At 44.1% G+C, this 27,705-nt stretch overlaps 1 protein-coding gene and 1 long non-coding RNA gene across 2 annotated transcripts; one reads left to right on the forward strand and one right to left on the reverse strand.

Annotated features, from left to right (window-relative positions):
* Positions 1–766: 766 nt before the first annotated feature.
* GNAT3 (G protein subunit alpha transducin 3) lies at positions 767–22,386 on the forward strand. Its single transcript, XM_053258281.1, has 8 exons — positions 767–884; positions 9,398–9,440; positions 11,892–12,033; positions 15,493–15,650; positions 16,434–16,562; positions 20,962–21,091; positions 21,334–21,487; positions 22,196–22,386. The coding sequence occupies exons 1-8, from the start codon at positions 767–769 to the stop codon at positions 22,384–22,386; spliced, it is 1,065 nt and encodes a 354-aa protein (XP_053114256.1).
* LOC128328372 (uncharacterized) lies at positions 6,082–26,885 on the reverse strand. The gene is made up of 4 exons (XR_008309172.1): positions 26,839–26,885; positions 14,405–14,533; positions 12,026–12,234; positions 6,082–9,489 (listed from the first exon to the last, which is right to left on the reverse strand). It is a non-coding gene; the product is annotated as an uncharacterized LOC128328372 (long non-coding RNA).
* Between the last annotated feature and the right edge of the window lie 820 nt (positions 26,886–27,705).

Here is a 27,705-nt window from a genome sequence, read left to right on the forward strand (position 1 = left end):
AGGATGTGGCAGAAGCAGAGACCCCACAGGCCCTGTTTGTGCAGCATCCTGTAGTCCTATTTATTGTATCAGACACCTCTTCCCTGGCTTCCTTGAACATTGAGGACGCCGACAGTGTTGGATCAGTATCGCTTTTGCCTCATATAACAAAGTGCACAGTCCAGTCAATGATAAGTCATGACGTGAGGGCCCAGTCAGATTTATCATCTAAATCTAGTGGTAGGAGGAAGACACAGAAGAGAAAAGATAACAAGGGCTGAAGGTAAGCTGCATGTGAGCATATGCAGTAACTTCCTTCAACTGGCGAGATTCCTTATTTTCTCATTTAGTTGAACACGTTTTCTCATTTAGTTGAACACTCTTCCTATTGTAGGAACTAAGCATGCTTAGTTTGAAGCATATTTCCCCGTGTAAGAAATTCTGGACTACAGTCACTCCTGGTCTGATGCATGAGATGGATTTTTTTCTCTGCTAGACAATGATTTTCAAAAGGTAACATAGCAACGTGGTACATTTACATGTCTGACCTCATAACAAGTTGGATTCAGAGCCATCTACAAAAATCCTTCCAGTCCTATCCTCTGGGACAGGTGGCAGATCTAAAGGCATTGTTTAGTGGAAGGCAGCTTCCGGATAATAGGGAGACTACGAGATTTTACACTTCATTGTGACGTTTCTGCTGCACTGCCCATCTGAAGTAGGAGCCCTCTTGTAATTAGAAGTAATTTTGCTGGGTCAATCAGCTGATCCGGTTTAATTCCACAATATGGGCAGCGGAGTCAGCTCAGAATCGAAAGAATCGGCCAAAAGGTCAAGAGAACTTGAAAAAAGGCTCCAAGAAGATGCAGTGAGAGATGCCAGGACAGTCAAGTTGCTCTTATTAGGTAAAAATGATTTCATTCCTGAAATGGCTACATTAATCCTGAAATGTAATTTCATGTGCTTGTTTTAATGTCAAAAGGTATGTAAATATGTGATTTTTTTTCACTTTTCCATAACACTTATTTTAATTTTGCCATGAATGATAGACTGGCACACAAAGAACAAAAACAGAAAATGTGTGTGATATGCTACAAATCACAAGCCAGATAAGCATTCTGGAGTAGATATGCATGCCCGTCTGTCAAGGGTAATCTATATTATGCAGCAGTTTCAAAAGGTACCTTTTGTCAATTAGCAATTGTCCATGTAGATGAGATGTGGATGAGCATGCAGATGTATATGTTGGCAGCTGCTCATGGCATCCAAGGCAAGATATTTATCCAATGTAATCCTCATTTGCACCCCAAGGTAGGAATGAGGATATACATTTCCATCTGATCCATTTGAATAAACGGAGACAATTGTAACATGAATATATTTGGATCAGACCATGGAGTTTGATGCTAGTACTTTAGTGAAATTATTCTGGAATAAGTTGGTAGTGAAATGCAATTGTACATGTAGACATGGTATAAATCAGTTGCAATCCAGAGTGCCATTGGGTTCAGACCTTTGCACAGGGAGAAGGGGCTTTCAAAGCACTTCAGGGCTGGGTAATGCGTGGGGCACACTGAAATGAGTGTGTGTTGTTTTCTGCTACAGAAAGCGCCACACTGTGTGTGCATCAGAAACAGGGCATACAAGAGCTATTGAATGGGAATGATTACATGGGAAATTGTTTCACCCAGACCAATGGCACATACTTGTATGTCATATACACTCAGGACTGGGGATATTAATACTGACTGTTGCTTCTGTTTAAAATATGAATTTAAGAACAGAAAAATTCTGTTTGGATTATTCTGAGATTAATATATTTTAAATATATTTTTGTACAGCAACTGAAAACATTAAAATAGGAAGATAATCATTAACATTTGTAAACTTTTTAATGGTTTCTCTGATTAATAGATTACCAGATGGCACTGGCTAATTTTATAATGTTTTCTGAAGCTTCTGCAATTTGTTGAATCAAACACTTAGCAGATGATATAGTGCGGGGATAGGGGGCGAAAATGCAAATTCCACTTGTAAAAATGATTGTAGTGTACAAACCTTTGACAAAATATTTAGCAATGCAGCTGATAAATGCAGTCATGAAGATACATTCAACTGGGAAGCATTCTTACATGACCTTCATTGAAATGAATGGGAACCATGGATGTGCACAGCTGTGCTCCTGTGCCATTTCCATTCATTTCAGCTGGATGTGGTCAAGAATTTTTTCCAGTCAATTCTGTTCTGGTTGTTTTATTGCTATAAAAGAAACCAACTTCCAAAGAGGCATGCCGTCTTCTTTCTCTGTAGTATTGATTATGACCACATCTAACAGTGACACTAACTGTGCAATCCGATGCAACTCAGAATTAAGACCTATTAAATTCAATGGGGCTCACACCCAAATAAGTATGTAGAGGATTGCAGCCTAAGGACCTTTGGAAGTTCTTAATAAAGTCTGCTCGTTTCAGTGAAACTTTAGTTGCTTTCCCCTAAGCTCTTTGTAAGTTTCACCTAAGAAGAGACTCCTCCTTTGCTTTGAAATGTTGCTTTAGGCAAAACTCAGCAGATGCATAGGGATATGCACATTCTGACTAAGGAATGCAGTGAGTCTTATAGAAACCCTTCTGCTTTCCTTGCAATTTATTGGCTGTTTTGACGAAGTAGGAACAGGAGCATGGACAGCACTTGACCATCTGGACACAGGCCTTGGATCAATTCTTTAATGCCCCAGTCCTCCATGTTGCCTGACACTGATGGAGACATTGGTGATTAATGGTTTTGAAAATTGGATGAGAATGTTGGGATCTTTTAGAAAGCATAACAAGGTTTAATTATGAAAATGAGGGAGGGGCTAAGCCAGGCCCTCTGGGACTGGGCCTCTGATCGTTTGAGTACCAATCAATGCCCCTGTTCCAGATTACCTTGAACTTTTGCTTTAGGAAAAAGTTGAAACTTTGATGCCCTTTCCCCCACTGTAGAAGATATTATCTGCAAGGAATGATTCAAAGGTTATTTGATTCTGCAGTCGTTTCACAAGGATTACGTTGAGCTTCATAGAGATGGATTATCACATGCTTGGATCTTATTTTATCACTGTATTAAAGTCCATATGTCAGCTTTGTTCCTTTGGAAATAGGCAGGCCAGCAAAACACCAAGAAGAAAAGGAAGCCCTTGCATATGAAAGTAATACAGTGGGCTGTGTTTTGCTTCAAGTTCTGTATTTACAAAAGGAGCTTTTGTCATTGTGTTTTCATTTTCATTTTTGTCGTTGCATTTTTATTAAGCAACAAACTAGGGATGTGCGAGCCAGATCGCTTCGAGCCAGGCTTGACATTGAGATGGCCCAGTTCAAGTGGTCAGAGTTCGAACTGGACTGGATGCCAGTCTGAGTTTGAACCAGACTGACCCCCAGTTCAAAGAACCGGCTTGTGGCCTGGCTCGGGGGTATGCTTGTAAAGGGGAATCCGATGAGGATTCCTCTTAACAAGCACAGGGCATTCCCTGTATGTAAATGGGGTGGAGGGGTGGGGAGAGATATGGTAGTCTTTACCTTTAAAATGCAGGCAGTGGAGACACTGGAGGTGGCAGCGGGGTCTTTTCCAACCCCCTTGCTGGCCTCCCAAATCAAATGGCCTGTGCACATGTGTGGAGGTCACGAAAATGGCCTCTACACGTTCACAGAGGCCCGAACTGGGCTTCAGCCAGCTTGGGCTGTGGTTTGAGAGGCCATGGGGGGCGTGTTGGAGGAGACCCGGCCACCTCCAATGTCTCTGCCATCCCCACCACCCCTGGCACCTGCATTTTAAAAGTAAAAACTACCTTTTCTCTCTCCACCACCACCACCACTTACTGTAGGGAATGCCTTGTACCTGTAAAGGGGAATCCTTGCCGGATTCACCTTTACAAGTATACCACCCGAGCTGGCCTGTGAACTGGTTCAGCCCAGTTCAATGGGCGAACCGGACCAGGTCAGTTTGAATCTGGTACGGCTCACACACCCCTACAACAAACATACTAAGTTAAACTAACAGATACAACAGCTTGGTAGATTCAACATACTTCAGTACAGAGTGAAACCTAACTGCAGGTTCACTAAACAATTCAAGATATCTACCAGTTGGAAGCAGCTGACCTTTTTCTCCCTCTCTGCATCTTTGGTGAAAGTGGCAATAGCCAACAAATTGTACTCAGCAGCCAGCTTTCATTACCTGCTATCATTTCCTCCCAGGATGATACCACAGTATAAATTATCATGATTCCAAGGAGGCTTTGCAGGGGGAGAGGTGGCCCACATGGGGGGACTACAATATTTTCCCTAGGTGCATGACACTATGTCTTGGCATAGGATGATTCCTGGAGCATGTGTGGCAGTAGTGGGAGCCAGCCACTGAGAAGAGCTCTACCATTGCTGCTGCCAGAAAGAGAAGGAAGGAAGGAAGGAAGGAAGGAAGGAAGGAAGGAAGGAAGGAAGGAAAACTGCTACCAACCAGGGGAAAGCTGCCTGCAAAACTTGTGAAAAGCTGTGCTTTTCCCTCAATTGTCCCAGTTTCACATATTCCTCAGATTTCTCCCATACCCTCAAATGTGACCTGAAAATTCTTCAGTGAGAATTTTCTGCTCCATTCTAGCTAAGTTACCCTTTCTTTCTGAATTAGCATTCGAGGCACACTTCACCTGAAATGACTACTTAAAGAGTAAGAGTATGCCGCTCCCTGCCACTCTCATGCAACTGGGGTGGGGTGGGGTTGTGCTCTCAGCCCCCTTGAGGCAAGTATGGAGGCTGCCATGTTGGAGTTCGTCACGTGACACGTGCCAGCCAATCAGATGCTAGGAGTGGCATTTTAAGACTCCAGCTCCATAGAGCTCCTTTTCAGTTGCTTGGACTGAGCAGACCTCCCTCCCACCCATATCAGTGAGGGAAGTCTGGTCGTCGTTCAGGGCCAAGTAGGAATTTTTTGGGCCACACCTGATTGGCCTTGGTGTGGCCTTTCCCAGCCTACTTCTCACTGAAACTGATTCAGGGCTGTCACCTTTTGATTGGTCACTTGCCAATGAGTGTGGGTTAGTTTAAGTGTCTTAATTGGTGTTTGACTGGAGAAACATTTAAGGCAAGTAGGCAAGATGAGGAACAGCCCTTGTAAGTTTTGCAGCCCTTGGGCTGGGATTGGCCCATATTCGGGGGCAGGCTGGCACCCAACACTCAGAGGCCTGCCCCCGAATACACCCCCCACTTTTGTGGCCTGGGTGAGTGGGGCTGCCTGACCTCCCATCAGCGGGGTTTCACTCCGTGGCTGTTATGATGTTCGGATTCCATCCAGGCGGAACTAACACCCAGTCTATCGCCCAGGGTTGGGTGGTACTCCTTGTTGGACTGACCCTTAGTTGGGGTAACCGCACTCTGAATTGTCATGCCTCACTGCAGGGTTAGTGTTATCTAAATTAATAAAAATGGCCCTAGTTCATCCAACTATACATTTTGTCTTTATTGGGGCATGGAGGTGAAATATATATTGCCCCCACTAAAGCCCATCCACCCACTATATTTCCACACGAGTCATTGTTTTGGAAGTGCCTCTGAGTGAAAGGAATCCAGCTTGCAATGACTTTTGTAGACAAATAAGAGCCATCGCCTCCTGATGGTAAGGAATTCTGCTACATCTTTATGTCCTTCATAAGGAAGCTGATTTAAAGGAAGGCCAGTACAGTGAATCCAGCAGACACACTGGGCAGGCTTTTCCATGGATGGGTCTTTAGGACTCACAGAGGAAACGTTCATGATTTACAGTATTTTTCACTGCACACCAAGTTTGTTATGGCTCATTAATATATACAAGGGGACACAATTTGGGAATGACCTAAGCTTAACATTGCCTTTCTGAATTCAGGACTTTATTTGCTTATTATTTTTACTATGGGCCTTCTATCTTCCCTATGCTTTGCATGTATATGATTCGTATAAGTAGTCCCTGTGCCACAGTACAAACACTGGAAAATAAAGGAAGACATCTGAGATGGGCTCTGGTTTATTCAGAAATGCATTTGGGAGATACCGGAGACCAGTTCCAAATTTGCAAGCCCCAGATGCAAAAGTTAGTTGTTGACAAAATTGTAGTCATTTATAAGCTGTCCCAGATGGCCTCTTCAGCCAACTTTGCATAATCACTGAATTTATCACCCATGCTTTTGGTCTCCTATGTTGTGAGCTGCAAGGAAATGTTTTCCATACGTTTGGCTATGTGTCGTGATTCATTTGCTTAAATTGGGGGGAACTGCACATTACACACAAATGTATGCAATGAAGCCCAGATGGTCTTTAAAAAACATTAAAAGCAGCCTGTACAGATTTTGAGTAGCAGAATGGGAGGGGGAAGGGGAAGCTTAACCTCTTCCCCACCAGCCATTTTCTGTTCAGTGGCATCCTCTCAAACGGCTTCCACCCACCTCTATAAGTTCCAGATGCAGGAAACCACACTTGGACAGTTTTAAGAGGTGGAGGAGATCTGCTTGGGAAAGAAGTAAACGTCCCCTAACTCTCTACACCATCACCATTAAAAATCCCAAGGCAACTTTTCATTTTAAAACTTCTGTTGGAGCTTCATTACATGTGTTTATGGAAGAGTGCCTTCTTCAGCATGATTCCCACCATACATTAAGGTAATCGAAAGAGGTTTGTCTCTGGCTGCTGCCAGCTCGCCTGGCAGTGACTTGGGATCAGGCATTATCTGTAGCTGCTCCTGGGCTGTGGAATGCAGTCCTTATTGGGGATGTGCAGAACGTTTGGAGCTTGAAACATTCTGAGGCTCTCCACACAAGCAGTGTGGAGAGCTGGATGGGGTTAGGCGGGAAGAGTGGACTAGTCTGCTCTCCCCAAACATGAGCACCCACAGAATGGGTGGCTGGATTGGCTGCCCACACAATTACCGGCTCTGTCATGGTAATTGTGTGGGCCTGCAGGGCCCGAGGGCAGTCTCAGGATGCCCCGTGGAGTGCTTGGGGCATCCTGGGGAGACCCCCGAAACCGGGAGGCTTGTTTTAGCCTCCGGGTGGGGGTCTCTTCATGAGTCGCCATGTTGTGGAGCCATGCCATGGCGGCTCAAGATCGCCAAAACGGGGTTAGCAGAGCACTCATTTCCCTCATTGGGGGGGGGGGGACTTAAGCAGGCTAACCTCTGGGAGCCACGCAGCTCCCAGCGATTCCCACGGATGCAGGAAAATGGGCTGGGCTCCCTTAGCCTGATTTCCTGCGGTCATGAGCATAACCTCTGACTCAAAATGGGTCATTTCAAGTGTTTTAAGCTTGAAGTAGAATACCCTTCAAATGAAGGGCCTGTTTCGAGCTTGGGACAAGATGACCCTTTTCTGAGTCAGAACATTTCAAGTGTTCCAGCCCATGAGAATGGCCCCAGGGTTGACGGTGAGGGGTAGTGGAGGTACCTTTAACCATCATTACCTGGTTACCTGAAAGCAGCGGCACCCCGCCTGGCGTCTTGAGCTGAAGCTGCCCCACCTACGGCACTCTTCTGGCCTCTGTGCATTTGCGGCAGCCATTTGTATGGCTGCTGTGCATACAAAGAGGCCAGAAGAGCACCGTAGGCCTGCCCTCATGGGTTGGAACACTTGAAACGTCCTGACTCAGAAAGGGGTTGTTCCAATGGAACGTTGCAAGGATTTGTGTTCCATTCTGAGGTCGGAACGGAACACAAATCCCATTCCGTGCACTTCCCTACTCCCTGTATATATCTGAGGCTTAAGATCTTTATCAGACATTAAATGAGCTGTAAAACCCCCATCTTTTTAGCCTGGCCTTAGTGATGTTTAAATGTTTTTAAATTGTTTTAATTATTTTTATAGGTTATTTATTTTGCTTTTATCTGTGAACTGCCTAGAACCATCTGGGTGAGGCATATAAACATACAGTTTGCCCCTTAATCACTAACATTTAAATGTTATTAATTTGGTGAAATCTGTTTTGAAAATGTTTATACAGATTAATGCTTATCCAGTTAAAAACAAATGTATACAAGGCTGGGGAGACCATCCAATCCATGTCCCTCATCTCACACAACACAGGACAGTTTGCAGGACTGGATCCTTGACAAACTCACTTGACAAACGTACATACTTGATCATTGGCCAAGGACTGCAGAGTTGGCTTGGCATGTATGAAAGAAGCACCACAGACAGATCTTTTATATCTGTTTATATCAGTGCTATATCCTAGGCTAAGGCTAGTTCAAATGGATTTGCTGCCTAGCACACCTAAATTGTGCCACAATGGACATTTGCCAATGTGGAAGTGGGAATAAAAAACTTTTAGCAGTCCAGACCTCTCCTATCCTTCCCTTCTTCATTCTGGGCTACAGTCAGGGGTGTACTGTAGCTATAATTGAGGGAATCGGTTCAAAGAACCCGGAGGCCCCAGTTCCTGAGGGCCCCCCAGCTACAACTCTCCCTATTTTATTCATTATCTCCCACACTCTGAGGGGCCACAGGGGAGAAGGGCAAACATGGGCCCCCTCTCCCCTGGCTACCATCAAGAGAGGTCATTAGTAAGCTCATGTTTTATCTCACTGTGCAATCATAGTGTCATTGATATTGTTGTCTCATCTGCTCATTCTAGTATTTGGGGGGCTAATTTTTCTCCATTTGTGCATATCTACACATGCAATGCAAAGCCTTTCTGCAAGCCTCTACTGTTTTGATTTTAGGCCCAGCTAAGTCTCAGAGCCAGGAATAAAGGGGTTCCTGTATCCTCGGCCTTCACCTTCCAAAGCCACTTGCCTTCCCTCAGTCTTTGTTTGCCTCCCTGGCTTACTCCAGAGTCCGGTTACAGCAGCCTCTCTGCTATCCTTATATACCACTCTCTGGCTTTCTCAACTTCCACCCCTTCCTCATTCCTATATGAGCCTCCTCTCATTTATAGCCCTTTTTTTCTTTCCTTCTTTCACATGTAGCAGTCCTTGTTTCATAGCAAACCCTTTCTCAGGCCACCCCTTTCCCCGCTGAACATTCCCAGGAATGTCTTCTGTTTGGGAAGCTGCTGTATGTTTATGTGCTGCCTTGAGGGCGTGACACACATATGTCTAAGAATCACTGTTCTATACCATTCACAAATGTTGGGCCAATAAAAATTATGGGTTGACCTGGTCAGTGGTATGGAGCCACTGTGTGACCACATCAGGGCTGCTGCAGACACATAAGGCAGCTCCAGTGCTCTAAAAAGCAGTGGTTGTACAAGCTTTTCAGTAACTAGAATGTGTGCTGTTTCCTCTTTCTTCCATCACATCCTTGATTCATTTGTTATTTCTCCATTTAAAAAAAAAAACACGATTCCATTAAAACAATGGTATTGACCAGTTCATTAAATATGGCCAATATAGAAACCTGTCATCTGTGCATGTTCTTTGTCTGCAGGAGCTGGAGAATCAGGGAAGAGCACGATTGTGAAGCAAATGAAGTAGGTACATCAATATTTGTATCATTTTTGGTAGAACCAACTCTTGTTTCTGCAAAAGGAGAAAAACAACAACAAAAGTCAGCACATTACACCAATTTAGCCATTAAAATCCAAAATAGCACTGATACACAACTGGTATGCTAATCAGATATTTTGTCCAACATATTATTGTGTGAATGGTTTAGTCCATCTGAAGTCAAGGGAATAGTATGTTTATAGATAAATGAATGCATTGTGAATATGTAAAAACCTTCTCCTATTAGTTTTAAGGATTTTTCCTACTGCAAAATAATGTTGCATGTTCAGGGCATTGATTCACAGAAGCAAACATGCCATTTTCTCAAGAAGAGGATTTCCAATATGTTAGTTTCGTGATTCGTTCACTTCCTAGCATTATTGCACGTGGTCCTTATTCATCTAAAGGCACAACAAAGTTTCATCTATCTATCTATCTATCTATCTATCTATCTATCTATCTATCTATTTATCTATCTATCTATCTATCTATCTATGCTATTGTGCACAGCCTTCCCTTTGTAAAAAGGCTTAATTGTGGATTTTAAAAATTCACAGAATTGCTATTTAGGCCCTATTCAGAGCACAGTCTATTTCACACTGTGACAGCTAATGTTCAGCAGACCACATCCAATACTGCAAAACTTATGCAGTAAAAACATTGATTTGTTGTGAGAGGTAGAGTTGGGGGAGAGGCACAGATTTGCCCTGGCTCTCTCAAAATCTGTTTTGCTTGGGGCACTTTATAAAGCTGTGGATGTGCAATGTTTGCTCTTGGGAATGAAAATGGAAGATATTGATTGCATCCTTAAAATCAATTTTATTTGTTTTGGGATCCTTATTCATTCCAATGAAAATGGGGAAGTCCAACACATGGTTGAGTGTTTGTTAATCAGCATCTGTGCATTTGGAACCTGTCCACATGCATTCCAGTTAGAAGGTGCATGCAATATATAGAGGCAAAGTGAGTTTGATTAAGGTGGTTGGCTTAATCCCACCACCTCACCCATGTGTTGTGTACACCTACTTTTGCAACTGATTAGAAGTTTCAAATGAATACCATGTCTTTTTTTTTTTTAAGTCTAATCAATTTAATAAATAAATATTTGGGTATATGGTGACTAGGCTTATTTGGGTATTTAATGAAGAGAACAATTCCTTTTGAAACACACACAAATGTTTTGTTGTTGTTAAAGAGAATAATGGAAGCAGGTCCACATGAGCCAACTTATCTATCTATATAATTCTCTAAGGTATACCTGTGGCTAATCCTGTGTGTGGCAGCTCTCGTGAGAGTGCGTAAGCAGAAGCACCTGATTGGGCAGTGGGGATTCCACATGCAGATAGGGAGGAGAAGCCTGTGGCACCGTGGTGATTAGGCAGTGGGGATTCCATATGCAGATAGGGAGGAGGAGCCTGTGATGGTTAAGGTCAGAATGCAACTGATACTGGTTGGAAGATGTTCTTGATTGTAGAGGAGAGGAATCTATCTATCTATCTATCTATCTATCTATCTATCTATCTATCTATCTATCTATCATGGGCAGGGGTCTGTGAAGGGAGGGGTTGTGAGGGAGGAAAGAGCCCCTTTGGGAGGAGGCTGCTGTTGTGTGAATTAGATGAGGAAACAAGATCTGTTACCTCAGGAAGGGAGAGAAAGAAGGAAGGGCGAGGGATGGGACGAGCCTGTAAGTAGCCTGAGGGGAATGAGTAGCCATGGCCTCAGAGGCAGCAAGGAAGGACCCAGTCAACCACTGCTGTTGTTTGAGGCTACCAAGGCCATTGGCGGAGGGAGGCAGGTAGACAGGCAAGGGACGGACCTGGGCCTGTCAGCGGCCTGAGGGGAATGCGCGGCCATGGCAGTGGTGTCAGAAAGGAAGGGCCCAGTCAACTGCTACTGCTGCTGCTCCTGTGGGGAGGAGCAGGAGTGGGGCTCAGGTGAGGAGGTCTCTGGGGATAGGGGGCTACAACTTGGCCAATAGGCACTAGCAACACTGCAGCTGCCACCAAGAGGGGTGCGGGGGATGGAGCAAAGGGATGGCAGAGTGACCAAAAAGGGTGAGGGGGATGGAAGCAATTGGATGGAGGCAATCAGATGGAGGAGGAAGAGCAGGAATGCAGCTCAGGTGAGGGTGGAGAGATCTCTGAGGTGAGGAAGGCTATGCCAAGGGGAGCAATTAAGTATTAGCACGCAGATGCGCTGTGTGGGTTAAGCTAGTAAATATTAAATATGTAATGCTTATCATTACAATGAGCTATATTGCTTTGTGAACAGGTCTTACTGAAATCAGATTAAGTATCCATATATTACATTTGTGATTGCACACTGAATTTGAAGGTTGAGGCTAAACTACTTCCTCCTCAGATTCTTAAGCCTCTGCCAACTCTGCTGTTTATCATCCACGGCTAAGTCTTGCCGCCTTTGTTATTTTCTAGGATTATCCATAAAGATGGCTACACAGATCAGGAATGCAGAGAGTATAGGTCTGTGGTTTACAGCAACACATTACAATCCATTATGGCTATTGTAAAGGCCATGTCCACATTAGGGATTGAATATGGAAACTCACAAAGCAAGGTGAGTATGATGATTTTCACTCTGAAAGACCAGTGATCTGCCATCTTTGTATCAATTTGCAGGTTATCAGTTTGGAATTCTATTCTGAGAGCTCAGAATTGTCCCTCGTAATTAAAAATGTCGGTGAGTGGAGGAGGGCAGGAATCCAACCTTAGTCTCCCCCTGCATCTTCTGGCTTCTTTGTCACCATAATAAAAGTGCCTGGAACACAGAGAAAGAACACAGCTGTAAGGGTCATCAATTAGTTCTTCTCACTAGATGGGTTACCCCCCACCCCCCTGCTGGCTGATGTTGGCTTTGGCTTGAAAATAAGCTGAACTATTTCTACTAAAACTGGTCAGTAGTCTGATGTATTTACAAGATAAAGAGGAGTCCTACCCACTCCTCCCACCCCAGTGGCAAGTTTTAAGCAACAGAGAGACGGGGAAGAAAGAAGGTCTCTCTCCCTCCCTGCCCTCTTTGGCATAACAGTACATGAAGGCAAAAGACCTCAGTGACTACCTGAAAATGTAGTTTCCTCAAGTGCTACTGACATGGAATTCTGTGAGGCTATTCCCCCGAGCAGCAAAAATCAGGCTAGGAGAGCCTAGCCTGATTTTTACTGCTTGTGTAAAACACCTGCTAGCCCGCTTAGGTAGCCCGCCCCTTAAACTGGGTTTGCGGAGCGAGTGCTCCGCAAACCCGGGTTTTAAAATTGTGGGTAGCTGTGGTGTGGCTCCGCGCTGCGGCTACTCATGAGCAGACCCCTGACCGGGAGGCTGAAAAGCAGCCTCCCGGCTTGGGGGTCTCTTCAGCATGCCCTGTGTGCTTGTGCAGGGCATGCTGGAGCTTCTGGGGGCTGTGCGGCCCCCAAACTCCCCAACCCCGGCCGTCTCTGTGACGGAGCCGGCAGTCGTGTGGGTGGCTGCTGTGGCCACCCAGAGCAGACTGTCTGCTTGTCTGCGGGGAGAGTGGGCTAAGCCCGCTCTCCCTGCAAACCCCCTAGGGGTTCTTCACACTAATCATGTGAAGAGCCTCTGTGTCTACAATGACACCGGGATTCTTTTCAGCCAGATAAGAACTCTGGGCTCATAATGTACACCTCTTCTTTAAGGGGAGCTCTCAAAATGTATAAATGAGCCCTCCATATTAATTGGTTTTGCCTCTCTTCTTCTTACTTTTGTTTGTAGTGACCCCAGGTGTTCCACATCTAATCCAGTTTAGAGAGATAAAGTCTAGACAAACTGAGAAGGTAGGAAAATAGAAGGAAGCCAGTACTATAGGCACATGACCAGCTCTCTCTTGTGCAGCACGGCATACCTGTTTGGAGCAACAAGAGGACTGGCCTGCTAATGAGGCCTGGTGAGGAGCTGCCCTATGTGGCTGATTTTTGAAGATGGCAAATAACCAACCTCCTCTGGCTGCTGTCTCCAGCTCCTGCTTTGTTGACTGCCCCATTAGCAGGAGGGTGGCAATGCTCCTGTCATTGCTCTTCCTCATCCTGAGTCTTGCTTAGTCCCAGACATGGGGCAGAACACAGAGCAGAAAGAAATGCAGGGTCCTCCCACATATGGACTCTCACATATGGACTTCCCAGGGTCCTCCCACAATAGGACATAGGAAGCAGCCATATATTGAGTCAGGTCATAGGTCCATACTCACTCAGTGTTGTCTACACAGACTGGCAGCGGCTTCTCCAAGGTTGCAGGCAGGAATCTCTCTCAGCCCTATCTTGGAGATGCCAGGGAGGGAACTTGGAACCTTCTACTCTTCCCAGAGTGGCTCCATCCCCTAAGGGGAATATCTTCCAGTGCTCACACTTCTAGTCTCCCATTCATATGCAACCAGGTCGGACTCTGCTTAGCTAAGGGGACAAGTCATGTTTGCTACCACAAGACCAGCTCTCTTCCCTCAGACCAGCTCTCTTCCCTAATAATTTCCCTAAACCAGTAAATCAAATGATGAGACATTTAGAGAGAGAACCGAAAAGCTTATGTAGACTTGTTGGCATGTCAAATTGCAGATCCAGAAGATAGTGGTAGTGTGGCGATGGAACTGCAGTGTAGACATTTTTTTGAACTCACTCACTTAAGCCCAAGCTCCATGGTAGAGTTGCATATTATTTTTGCAAATGTGTGTTCCCAAACCTGAGTTTGCCATGATGATTTTGTTAATGCATGGTGAAACACTTCTAGGAGAGAACTGGCAAATGAGACCATGTGGCCATGCACACATTTCTCTCTACGAATATCTCCCTTAGGTTCTCCCTCTGCCCCCTGCCCCCCACTGGCAGCTGGACATCATTTAGTCCCAGAGACCTAGGCAGGGATAGGGAGAGAAACAATAAACAAACAGGTATTTATACAGGGTTGAGTCAAGAATGCACACACACCTGTCCTCCCTGCCTATTTAGTGAACCTGTCCTACCTCCAGCATCTACATCTGGACTTCATGCATGTGTGTAATTTTTGGAAAAAGGTCACACATAAAATTCAGTGGGTTTCAGGTCCATTCTTTTTTTCTGTACACAGAGAGAGAGAGAGAGAGAGAGAGAGTGTTAGTTCCATCTACATACTACTGTACTGTTCAGGGTGGCTTACAATGAAACAATAAACCACAATAAGACAATAAAATCAGAGTGTACAACTGATTCCTTGATTGTATCCAAAGTATCAACCATAGGGGCTGGGATATACACATTGGATTCTATGCCAAGGGAAGGGATACTCTCACAATAGGCCAGAAACTGACCCAGCCTAAAGACTTTCCCCTCCTCAATCCAGGGTTATGGATGCACATGTATAGTTGTCATCTAGCATTTATTACTAATTGATTTATTGACAATTTTATGTAGTTAGCATTTGCATCTTTTGTTCTGTTTTTCAACTGTCATTTCCCCAAACAAATACACTGGCTGCTTTTGGACATAATGCCAAACCAGAGGCAACCATGCCAGAGGTTGAAGAGTGTGGTTGTCTGAATCCATGAACTTGTGGTTTCGTCACTGAACCACGGGATGGTTTTTGAACCTCAACCTGAACTGGAACTTTTGGTTTTCTTTGAGTTTCGCCACCGAAACCTCAGGTTTGAAGGTGGCATTGTGTTGTCTGGACTCTGCTACCAGCACCGTCCATTTGTGCAAGCTGTACAAACTGGAGTTAAGGATAGGAAGCTCCTCCCTATCTCCTTCACAACTGGCTGCTATGGCTGTCCTTCATGTGAAGGAAGAAGCCTGAGCAGCCAGATCCTCCCCACTTGCAGTCTCCCAGACTACAGATCAGGATCATCTGGGAGAATGGCGTGGGGAATCCATTGGACCCACAGTATGCCATTCTGTCAGAAGGTGGCCATATTATTAATATGATTGAAGGTTTATTTTTCACTTAAAAATTAAATTCCAAACTATATTACTGAATGGGTTGCAGGGTATTTTTAAAAGACAGCCAAGGGAAGGATTCAGTGGCTGAAATTTCATTTCAGGAAGATGAAAGGCAGCTTTTTGCCATGGTAGATTCCATGGAGGATGGCACCATGTCTCCTGAGCTGGCTGAAATAATCAAACGCCTGTGGAAGGACCCAGGGATACAGGCTTGTTTTGAAAGAGCATCAGAATATCAGCTCAATGACTCAGCTGCCTAGTAAGTGACAAGGCTTTTTCTAATGTATTTACTAGGGTTGTGCTTGAAGCATTTCGGAACCTCTATTTCCAGGTACCAAAATGCTTCGAGCTGGCCCAGCCAAATTATTTTGGGTGGGCACAAGCAGGCATTGCCCCAGAGCGGCGCTGTTTGTATGAAGCAGCTGGACTCTGTGTTTGGGAGCTGTATTTGCTTAGGAACAGGAAGTTCCCTTTTCCCTGCAGGAAATGACATCTGAGCATGTGAGAACACCATCTTGAGTGGTCAGCAACACTGAGCACTCAATTTGGCATCTGCACATGCTCAGATGTCATTTCCTGCTGGGAACAGGGAACTTCCTGTTCCTAAGCAAGTGCAGCCTGCAAACAGAGAGTCCAGCTGCTTCATACAAACAGTGCCACTCTGGGGCAGTGGAGCTGCAACAGAGAGGCAGATAAGATCTGCCTTCCTCCTTTTAAAGTGCCCACTCTCGACTGTCCTGGATGTGCATGAAACGCTTCATGCACATCCCTAGTATTTACCACAAAATTCCATAGCCACAAACTCACTCTGTGTGGTGTGTGTGTGTGAGAGAGCGAGAGAGAGCGCGAGAGAGAGCGCGGGGGCTGTTGTTTTTCATAATGATGCACTCATATATCAGAAGCCATACAATTGAATACAACTCTTCAGGATAGTTTCTACAGAGCGGAAATTTCATTTTAGCATAAACCAGTAGAAGCAAATGCAGAATGACATTATTCTCTCCCAATGCAGTGATTCATTCTGTTTCTCTGATTTATGCAGCTACCTCAGTGATTTGGACAGGCTGACAGCCCCTGGCTATGTTCCGAATGAGCAGGATGTCCTTCGCTCACGAGTAAAGACAACAGGGATTATTGAGACACAGTTTTCTTTCAAGGACTTGCACTTTAGGTATGAAGTGTGGTTTTGTTTTGTTTTTAATGTTTCTAAATCCAACAGATGTGTGTGTGGTTTCAGGTAAGAGCCAAAGCAGCCTAACTCAGATAGCTGAATATGAAACCCAGAAGTTGTTTTCAAGCTTTGATGTCATGACCACAAACCAACAACCTGCCCCGCCTCCCACCTACAAACCAAGGTTCAGCCGAACTGTGCAATTCTTCCAGTGGACTGTTGGCTTTGGGGAGGCTTCTAGCTAATTTTTCAGCTGTTGGTGTAAATAGCCCTATTGAGGTGTGAGCTGTCCTCTGCATTTCCAGTTGCATTTAATCACTAGGATGAGCCATTCATGTTCAGCATACAGGTAGATGGTTTTCGCCTCACAACTGAGGCTTTTTGGCGTGGGATTTGTGGTGGCTGGGAAGAAAATGCCCAATCTGTGTTATAAGCCACAGCAAACAAACACCTTATTTTGTGATGATACACAGACTGGCCTTTTTACAGTAGGGAACAATTTAAAAGACCAATTTCAAGAGACATTCATGACCTTTATACCTGTGGGCAAAACTGTTATTGGAAAAGAGGAGTAATCACTGGCTGCTTTGCTCCTGAGCATAGGAACATAGGAAGCTGTCTTTTATTTTATATAATTTTATTTTATTTTATATTATTTTATATTATTTTGTTTTATATAATAATTTTTATACCACCCAAAACACATGTCTGGGCAGTTTACAATAAAACAAAATGAATGAAAACAAAAAAAGTTAAAACATAAAAATTTAAAATTTTAAAACAATGTTAAAACTATCAAAACAGTATTTAATTAAAAGTCTGGGTGAACAGATGCATTTTTAAAAACTTTTAAAAGTTGTCAGAGATGAGGATGATCTTATTTCAGCAAGGAGTACATTCCAAAGCTTCAGGGCAACAGTGGAGAAGGCCCATCCCCGAGTAGCCTGGCCACCATATGAGTTGGTAGCAACTGCAGATGGACCTCTCCTGATGACAAAGAAGACATTCTCTTAAATACCCAGGGCCCAAGCTGTTTAGGGCTTTATAGGTTATAACCAGCACCTTGTATTTTGCCCATGAACTTATTGGCAGCCAGTGTAGATTAGTGTAGACCCAGTGTATGGGAGTAATATGTTCTCTCTTGAGATGACCCAGAGACCAACTTGGCTGCCACATTCTGGACCAACTGCAATTTCTGGACTACGTACAAAGGCAGCCCTACACGGAGTGCATTGCAGTAGTCCAGTCTGGAGGTTAGCAGCATATGTACCACTGTTCTGAGGTCATTTATCTCAAGAAATGGATGGAATTGGGGGATTGGCCGAAGCTGATAGAAAACACTTCTTGCCACCACCTCAAAATGGGACACCAGGGAGAGGCTTTGATCCAGAAGCATCCCCATTCTGCGTACCTGATCTGGATTGTGATCTGTTGTATCATTAGAAAAATAGGTTCTGCTCTTGCGTAGGAAACTACCAGATCAATAGTTACAGGTAAGCAACCTGTTTTTCCTTCTGGGGAAGTGTGACCCCATCCAGAACAGGCAAATAAAAATTTGACCCCACACAGTGAGTACCTCCATTTTATCTGGATTTACTCTCAGTTTGTTATCCCTCATCCAGCCCATCACTGACTCCAGGCAGGTATTTAGGGAGGTTATGCCTTCTCCCGATGAGGTTGACATGAAGAAATAGATTTGTCATCAACATACTGATAGCACCCTGCACCAAATCTCCTGATGATCTCTCCCAGCGGTTTCATGTAGATGTTAAACAACATTGGAGACAATACAGAGCCCTGAGGGACAGCATACAAGAGGTAGGAGCAGAACCACTGGAAAGCAGTGCCTCCTACCCCCAATCCCCTCAGACACTCCAGAAGGATACTATGGTTGATAATATTGAAAGCCACTGAGAGGTCCAAAAGGACCAACAGAGTTACACTTCCTCTGTCAGTTCCTAATTGGAGACCATCCATCAGGCCAACCAAGGCAGTCTCTACCCCATAGCCTGCCCAAAAGCCAGTCTGAAATGACCTAGATAATCCGTTTCCTCCAAGACAGTCTGGAGCTGGGAGACCACCACCCTCTCAATTACCTTGCCCAGCCTCAGAAGGTTGGTAACAGGCCTGTAGTTGCTCAACTCTGAGGGATCCAACACAGGTGTCTTCAGAAGTAGTTTAATAATCACCTCCTTAGGACAAGGAGGCATTCTACCTTCCCTCAGAAAAGCATTTATAATCTCTACCAGGCCTTCTAAAACAACCCGCCTACCAGATAGTATAAGTCATGTTGAGCAAGGATCAAGAGAACAGGTGGTAGGCTGCACCATTCCAAGCAGCTTATTCACATACTCAGGAGTCACAGACTAGAGCTGATCCAATCTAACCACACAAGAGCTGTCACTGGATACCTCTGCATCAGGCACTGCAGTAATTGACTTATACTGAGTCAGACCATTGGTCCATCTAAGTCAGTGTTGTCTGCACTGACTAGCAGCAACTTCTCCAAGGTTTCAGGCAGGAGTCTCTCAGCCCTATTTGGAGATGGCAGCATTTGAACCTGGGAACTTTTGCATGGAAAGCAGATGGTCACTGAGCTATGACCCTATCCCCCAAAGTGGCATGGGTCTCCCATCCAGGCACTGACCACACTGAGACCTGCTTAGCTTCAGCAAGGTGGCTGTAGATTATGCCCTTAGATCATGCTCTGCCCACTTTGCTCTGGGATCCAGCTTACTTCACTATTTTGGTAACAGATACTGTACATATGTACACTTATGAAATCCATAATTCCTTTCCTCTGATTTCGCCAGCTAAGCAACATGAACAAATCACATTGCTTGCTGCATTCATTGTGCTGAGAGACAATTGGCTTTCAGCCATAACATATCATTGCCAATTCTAATATTTAGAATGTGCTTCTTGTTGCTGTGAGCAGAGGCAAATCAGTATTTGTAAAATGATTTGCATACTATTTACAAAATTAGATAAGCAAACAGAAGGGGAAAAAAGAAAAAGGTGTCATGCAGGAGGCATGGTCTGGTTTCACATATGCTCCAACTGTTCCTTTTTTCCAGGGGGAGTTCCTATCCATAATCTGTCCCTCTATTTGCCTTGTGTGGGTGGCCTTAAAACATTTCAAGTGTGTTTACACATCAGAGATGCTGTTCTTATTGTTTCAGTCTTTTACCCTGGGTATCTATAAGTTAAACCTCCAAGAGGAGAATGGATGGATGCATCTTGACTTAAGTGCACATGCTTATAAATGCAGACACATAAATACTTAGGTACAATGTACCAGTTCATAAACTGCAGCTGGCGGCAGGGGTGTGCAAGCCAGCTCGATTGGAACTGTAATTCAAATCAAACTGGCCTGGATTTGGCAGTCTGATTTGTAACAGGACCAGCGCTGGTTCTAAGAACTGGTTCATGGACCAGTTTGGAGAGACTTGTAAAGGGAATCCATCAAGGATTCTCCTTTATAAGTAAAGGAGGCATTCCCTAATCCCGATCCTAAAAACAACCGGGAGGGGGAGGGAGAAAGGGTGCCCTGTACCTTTAGTGGTGGCTGCAGCAGAGGCAGCAAAGACATCAGAAGTGGCAGGGGGCGGGGGTTGTCCACAACCTCCACTGGCCTCCCAAATGACAGCCCTGGCTGGCTGTGGCCCAGTTTGGTTCTTTGCGCATGCATGGAGGCCATTGGTGTCACCACGTGGCTGGACCCAGTTCAGCTGAACACGAGACTGGACCAGGCCAGGTGGGTTCATATCTGGTCTGGATTTGAATGGAACTGGCTAAACAGACAGCTTGTACACCCCTAGTTGGTGGGGCTCATTTTGCACAATAAATTTTCCTATATGTTATCATGCTATCCTTTTTGCTATCTGAGGATTTTCAAGGGAAGACAAAGAAGGACAGATGAAATTTCTCCAGAGATTTCTGCTACTTTTAAGTCATGCGTCTGTATCTAGGCATGGTCTTAATTCTTTCCTGCTTCTGCATTCTACTTTATGCAAGCTGTCACCACAAATGTTAGCTGATTATATGAAGTAACTTATCAAAATCCCTTGATTTCTGTTCTGCTTTCTTTCAGTAAAATTTCCAAGATTTTTTCCCCTGTTAGTGGGCGGGGGGGGAATCATCTTCAAATTCATCTTTTTCATATGTTCAGGTATTTCCATTACAAACAGCTGGTGCAATACATTGCAAAGTACATTTGAATACATGTTTCTTGCAAACATATGAAATGCAAGAAACAATAGATATCTCCGTGTCTTACAAATTCAGTCCCGTACATTCCATCATGGATATTGGTAAGAGAGGAATTTGGTAACACATTGCTGGCCAGGCAGGGATGCATTGGGTGACTGTGGGAATTAATCTTGTATTCATTTCCTAGGATGTTTGATGTAGGAGGACAAAGATCTGAGAGGAAAAAGTGGATTCACTGCTTTGAAGGAGTTACTTGTATCATATTCTGTGCGGCCCTTAGTGCCTATGACATGGTCCTGGTGGAGGATGAAGAAGTGGTGAGTCAGAACAGCAGATGAGAATGAAAGACAGAAACTTGCAATTTTGTGGAAAGGGTTTAATGTAGCCTGAGCCCAATGTAGCCTCAGATGGTTTATTAGCAACATCATTCACATTCCCTGCCCTGATAACCTTGGAAAGGTTAACCTGCTGAATAGCTGCTGCTTCGTAGGAAAAATGCACCACAGAGTGACAGATGGTAATGGGGGGTTTAATAGCTACCTTTTCCCCACTTCAACAGAACAGAATGCATGAAAGCCTCCACCTGTTCAACAGCATCTGTAACCACAAGTACTTTGCTACCACTTCTATAGTGCTGTTTCTAAATAAGAAAGATCTGTTTCAAGAAAAAATAACCAAAGTTCATCTCAGTGTCTGCTTTCCAGAATATGATGGTAAGTTAAGATAAGTTTCACTTATCTGCTTTCTGGGGGATGATTAAAAGTTATTTAAGACAAGCTTGGGTCTGTCATTAGGTTGGCCAATCCCAGATTTCCAGTGCCTATATCATACATCACAGTACCACTGGAACTTCAGGGAAGCAGTCTAGGATACCAATTAACACACACATATATGCACACACTTCTTCTCCAGCTCAGTTCACAATCTGAGCTGGAGAAGAACTCCATGACTCGACCCACTTCCTGCCATTTGCCTGACCTGCCAGTGGCAACTGCTGCAACAATTGAAAGAGAGAGGAAGATCTGGATGTCTGAGAGACCTCACTCCTTCTGATACATGGAGCATTGCATCCCTGGAACTCTTGGAGAAAACTACATTTCCTAGAGTCCCTAGTACTTGACACACTAACATTCCCAATGTCAGAGAGAAAGTAAAAATAAAGATTAAGGGATCTCAGGCCTCTACATTTTCCTCTCTACTGCTGTTACTATAATAGCTATTATTACTGCCAGACCCGACAAGGTCAAGCAAGCACAAGGGGAGTCAGGATAGTGTTCAGGCTTCCAAGGGCAGGAATTCAGGAATCCCATCATGCTCTTGATGATGTTACAGGAGCTTGACAAGGTTCCCAGTCAAGGGGAAAACATTTTAACAAGTATGACATACTTTATGGACAGTCTTTTCTCTCTCTCTCCAACTAGGATCAAACACCTTTGAAGATGCAGGAAATTACATTAAGAACCAGTTCCTAGACCTAAATTTAAGAAAAGAAGATAAAGAGATATACTCCCACATGACCTGTGCTACAGACACCCAGAATGTTAAGTTTGTGTTTGATGCTGTGACAGACATAATCATCAAAGAAAACCTGAAGGACTGTGGGCTCTTCTAGCCCTTCACCTCCCTTCAGTCTCCTGTTACTCTCTTTTCATTGTTCTCCATTTCATTTGGAAGATGTTTCTGGTTAAAACTAAGATGGGAAGTAGAAATGTTCTGAAAATTAGGGTTAGGGGGCTAGCTAGTATCTTGGCTTTAAACAGCCAAATTCACTGAAGTAACGGCAGCACAGGCACCATGTTCCGTTTCTTTCATCTCATTTCGTTTCTTTTTCGTCTCATTTTCTCATCCCATGAGGATAATGTATCTTTCAGTGCTCACACTTCTAGTCTCCCTTTCATATGCAACCAGGGCAGACCCTGCTTAGCTATCAGGCCTTTACACCTCTTAGAATGTTGGTTTCTCTGCTCTCTACTGAGATCTCTTCATACCCACCCCAAAAGCTGAAATAACACAGCTGGTATTATAGCCTGTAAACATCTCTATTGGTAAATCAGCTTGTAGTGCTAGGATTAACGCTCTCTCAAATGCTGACATAGCATTGCGGTTTGCATTCTTGCACTGGCATTGATGAAATGGTACAGCAAACCTTGTGATGAGTTAGGAATCAGATATATAAAGGGCACAAGCCAGCCAAATATAAGCAAAACTGATTTCAGTGGAAACTCTGCCATCAAAATAAATGGGACTGAAAGGTTTCTGTATCATGTCTAAAATCTTTTCCTTGCAGGTTCTGGAGGAATAAATGTTCTTGCTACCATTCATGTTGTCAAATATGATTCTGCTGCTAAAAGCTCGAATCACAGGTGATGCTAAACACATCATTAGGGCTTCCATCTTTTATTTGTAATTACAATAGCACTATGGGGGGGATCCTGATAGGACTAGAACCACAGAGCATGTGGAGGAGATATTTAACTCCATTCCTCTGTCCCCCAAAAGCACCTATTAGACCTGGGCATGAAGTTCCGATAGGTGCTTAGGGAGATCAAGGAGAACAATTATTGGAACTGTAGCATGGAGTGAAATAATTATTTACTTTATTATTTATGTATTTATTTGATTTTTATACCGCCCTTCCAAAATGGCTCAGGGCGGTTTACAATTAAAACAAAACCATTAAAATCAGTTAACAATTAAAACAAAAATTATGAAACAGTATAAAACAATTAACAATTAAAACATCATTAAACAGTAATTAAACAATCACAACAATGTTAAAAACCCTGAAAAACAGGTTACAACATTAAAACCAAATACAACTATTTAAAAACCCTAGAAGACCAGGCCAAATAGGTTCTAAGGGATAACCTGAAGGCCAGTAAAGAATTCAAATTGCGGATTTCTGCAAGGAGTGCATTCCATAGCCCAGGAGCAGCTACAGAGAAGGCCCGCCTCTGAGTCGCCACCAGACGAACTGGTGGTAACTGGAGATGGACCTCCTCAGATGACCTGAATGTGTGGGGATCATGCAGAAGAAGATGATCCCTTCATAAGAACATAAGAACAGCCCTGCTGGATCAGGCCCAAAGCCCATCTAGTCCAACATCCTGTTTCTCACAGTGGCCCACCAGATGCCGCTGAAAGCCACAGGCAGGAGTTCAGGGCGTGCCCTCTCTCCTGCTGTTATACCCCTGCAACTGGTACTCAGAGCCATCCTGCCTTTTGAGACTGGAGGTGGCCCACAGCCCTCTGACTAGTAGCCATTGATGGACCTCTCCTCCTTGAAGTTATCCAAACCCCTCTTAAAGCCATTCAGGTTGTTGGCTGTCACTACGTCCTGTGGCAGACAGTTCCACAAGTGGATCACACGTTGTGTGAAAAAGTACTTCCGTTTGTTGGTCCTAGACCTCCTGGCAATCAATTTCATGGAGTGACCCCTGGTTATAGTGTTGTGTGAGAGGGAAAAGAATTTCTCTCTCTCCAAATTCTCCAAACCATGCATGATTTTATAGACCTCTATCAGGTCTCCCCACAGTCGTCTCTTTTTCTAAGCTAAAAGACCCAGGTGTTGTAGTCTTGCCTCATAAGAAAGGTGCTCTAGGCCCCTGATCATCTTGGTTGCCCTCTTCTGCACCTGTTCCAGTTCTACAATGTCCTTTTTAAGATGTGGTGACCAGAATTGTACGCAGTACTCCAAGTGTGGTCGCACCATAGTTTTGTATAAGGGCATTATAATATTAGCCGTTTTATTTTCAATCCCCTTTCTAATGATCCCTAGCATTGAATTTGCCTTTTTCACAGCTGCCGCACATTGAGTCAACACTTTCAACGGGCTTCCCACATGATAATCCTAATTGGGACCCTGCACAGCATATATTTATCCTGTTTATAGCTTATTTATGTATTACTTATTTTGAGGACTTTGAGAACTTTGGTTGAAGAGCAGTATATAAATATCAATAGTAGTAGTAGTAAATTTATAGATTTGGATACATTGTATAAGTTGGTGTCAATAGGATTAATAGAATCATGTTAAATGATGGATATGTTAGAACATGTCCACGGATTGTGAAAGCCCCTAGACAAGAAGCACCCCTTCTCTTTCCACTCCGAGAAGGCTAGCTCACAAGTCCTATACTCTGCTTTCCTTAATAGAAGACCAAAGCAGCTCACATAAATTACAATGTATGCAAATGTGACTGAATCACTATCCCTACAAGCTTGTAAATAAGTTTTCATTTGCCTTTGGCAAGCCTCCCAGGGATTCGGGTCACATCAAAGACAATGCAGCTTCCCAGACATGTTGATCTTTCATCAGCAATGGAAACTAAAGCAGGCAGGCAGGCAGGGAGGCTCACATGGGAACAAGAGGTTCTTAGGATATGCAGGTTCCAGCTGGTTAGGACCAGTGTTTCTTGAAACAGGGATTTAGAGATGTTGCTGACTGCAGCGCACATAATCCCCAGCCAAAGGCCATGGCAGTTGAGGTTGTTATTTATTTATTTATTTATTTATTTATTTATTTATTCAATTTCTATACCGCCGTTCCAAAAATGGCTCAGGGCGGTAATGAGAGTTGTAGTCAACCACATCTGGAAATCCCTGTTACAGGGAATGCTGATTATAAAACCAAATTAAAACCAGCCTCCTGAATTAGCTCAGATTATAGGCAGTCAGTGAGGCTCTCGACATGAGCAGTCTGGAGAGCCAGATGGGGTTTGGCTAGGAAAGAGGGCTTGGCCTGCTCTCCCCGCATATGAGCACTCTGCCCTCCCTAGGTCGCCAGATTGTCTGCCTGCTCCCCCCCCAGAAGTCCCAGGATGCCCCGTGCGTGTGCACAGAGCATTCTGAGGAGAACCCCATGCTGAGAGGCTTGTTGAAGCCTCCCTGTCAGAGGTCTCCTCATGAGTTGTTGCGGCGCAGAGTCACACTGTGGCAACTCAGGATCAGGGAAACGGTTTTAGCAGAGCGCTCACCCCACTAACCTCATTTAATGGAGGTTTATTTAGTGAGGTTTGCTGCCGGGAGCTGCGTGGCTCCCGTTGCAGCACATGCAGGGGCATATCTAGGGTAGGGCAGGCAGGGCACGTGCCCTGGGCACCACTTGAAGGGGGGCGCCATTTCTTAAAATTAAAAAAAATAAAATAAATGGCTGCTGAAAACAAAATGGCCACTGTGCATGCTCAAATGGCCTCTGTGAGGCCCTAGGCCATACCAGGCCTCACAGAGGCCATTTGAGCATGTGTGGCAGCCATTTTGTTTTTAGCTGCCATTTAAAAAAAAAAGATTATTTTTTAAAATGGCCACCGCACATGCTCAAATGGTCCCTGTGAGGCCCTAGAGGCCAGCGGGGGGGAGAGGGGGAACCTTTGCAGACCCTCCCCCCACGACCTTTAGGAAGCCCCCCAAAGGGGCTACAGGTAATTTTAAAAAAATAATAATATAAGTCACTGTAAACATATTCAGATATGTGACTTGTATGTGACCTTCAGACTTGTATTTTTCAGCTGATATTATGGTAAAGTTATCTGAAAGATGGGTGTCAGACGTTTGGACAGGAGGCACAATTTCAATGCTTGCCCTAGGCGCTATTTTCCCTAGATACGCCTCTAAGCACATGACCACTGGTTTGTGTGCTAAGGAAACCCTTGGCCCATTTTCCAGCAGTTGTGAGAATAGCCTCAGTGCAGTTGCTTCAAAACAGGCATATAGGTTCGCAGCAATTCATTCCCATTGAGAGATGGGTTCCTTTCAGTATGCACTGACTTCAGGTTTGAACAATCTCCAAGAGCAGCCCTAAACAAACATATATTGCAGTAGTCTTCTTGTGACCTGCTACATACACTGAACTTGTAATGCACTGAGATTGTTGGTACTGTTAAGTCCTGTAGAATTGTAGCTGATGATGAGACCTTACCATAACTGTTGAAGACAACAAACACTACTATAATGAGGGACTTCATTGACACATTCAAGCATGGATTTATCAGCTCAGCTGGGCTCAGATACTAGCAGAGTGCCCAGTATATCCCTAATTTCCAAAATTAATTACAAACATTCTTACCTGCTAAGTTCCATTCACTTTCAGCATAAGGTCTTCCTCTTTGGATGATTCACTGGAAAAAGGTAGATTATCTAGTCATTTCTAGATATGATCTTAATTTATAACTGGGAAAATAACAGAAAATGGTGCTGGTAGAACTGGTATCCTTTGGGTACTATGTATAAAGCAATTTTGGAAATCATACAGAGAGGAAAAGAGAGCACAGGCTGCTCCTCATTCAAAGCAATCATGGGAAACAATTAGATACAACGACAAAGCCAAAAACGGCAGCTCCATGACTAGTTTGTCCTTCTCCCTCTAGCAAGTAGCAATGGAAATGTGGTAAAACAGGCTGTGCATTTCCTGCCCTATTCTACACAATTGACTGCCACTAGGAAAGCAGAAGCCACCTTAAGTGGTGCAGTGGGGAAATGCTTGACTAATAAGCAGAAGGTTGCCAGTTCGAATCCCCACAGGTGTGTTTCCCAGACTATGAGAAATACCTATATTGGGGCAGCAGTGATATAGGAAGATGCTGAAAGGCATCATCTCATACTGCGTGGGAGGAGGCAATTGTAAACCCCTCCTGTATTCTACCAAAGAAAACCACAGGGCTCTGTAGCTGCCAGGAGTCAAAATCAACTCGACGGCACACTTTACCTTTAGGAAAGCAGAAAAGTGTGTAATGTGATATCCCTCCATACATTCCCATTACTGCACAATACTGGAGAGAGGAAGAGGACTCACAATGGGATTGTTGTTTTCAGCAGCAGCCTACTGCTGATCACATCTAGCTCTGCACTGACCAATATTTGAGTGCACGCTTTTGTCTGCAAGGAAACTTAAAATAGGGCAGGACAAGTCATTCTATTGGATCCATCCCTGTGA

Source organism: Hemicordylus capensis, chromosome 5, assembly GCF_027244095.1.
Source record: "Hemicordylus capensis ecotype Gifberg chromosome 5, rHemCap1.1.pri, whole genome shotgun sequence".
NCBI classification, from domain to species: Eukaryota; Metazoa; Chordata; class Lepidosauria; order Squamata; family Cordylidae; genus Hemicordylus; species Hemicordylus capensis.

Bases quoted from the DNA above. Each gene is read 5' to 3' on its own strand.
- GNAT3 (XM_053258281.1), top strand. From the start codon at position 767: ATGGGCAGCGGAGTCAGCTCAGAATCGAAAGAATCGGCCAAAAGGTCA. The intron at 15,651-16,433 runs GTAAGTGACAAG...TGATTTATGCAG, and splicing joins CTCAATGACTCAGCTGCCTA to CTACCTCAGTGATTTGGACA. The intron at 16,563-20,961 runs GTATGAAGTGTG...TTCATTTCCTAG, and splicing joins TTCAAGGACTTGCACTTTAG to GATGTTTGATGTAGGAGGAC.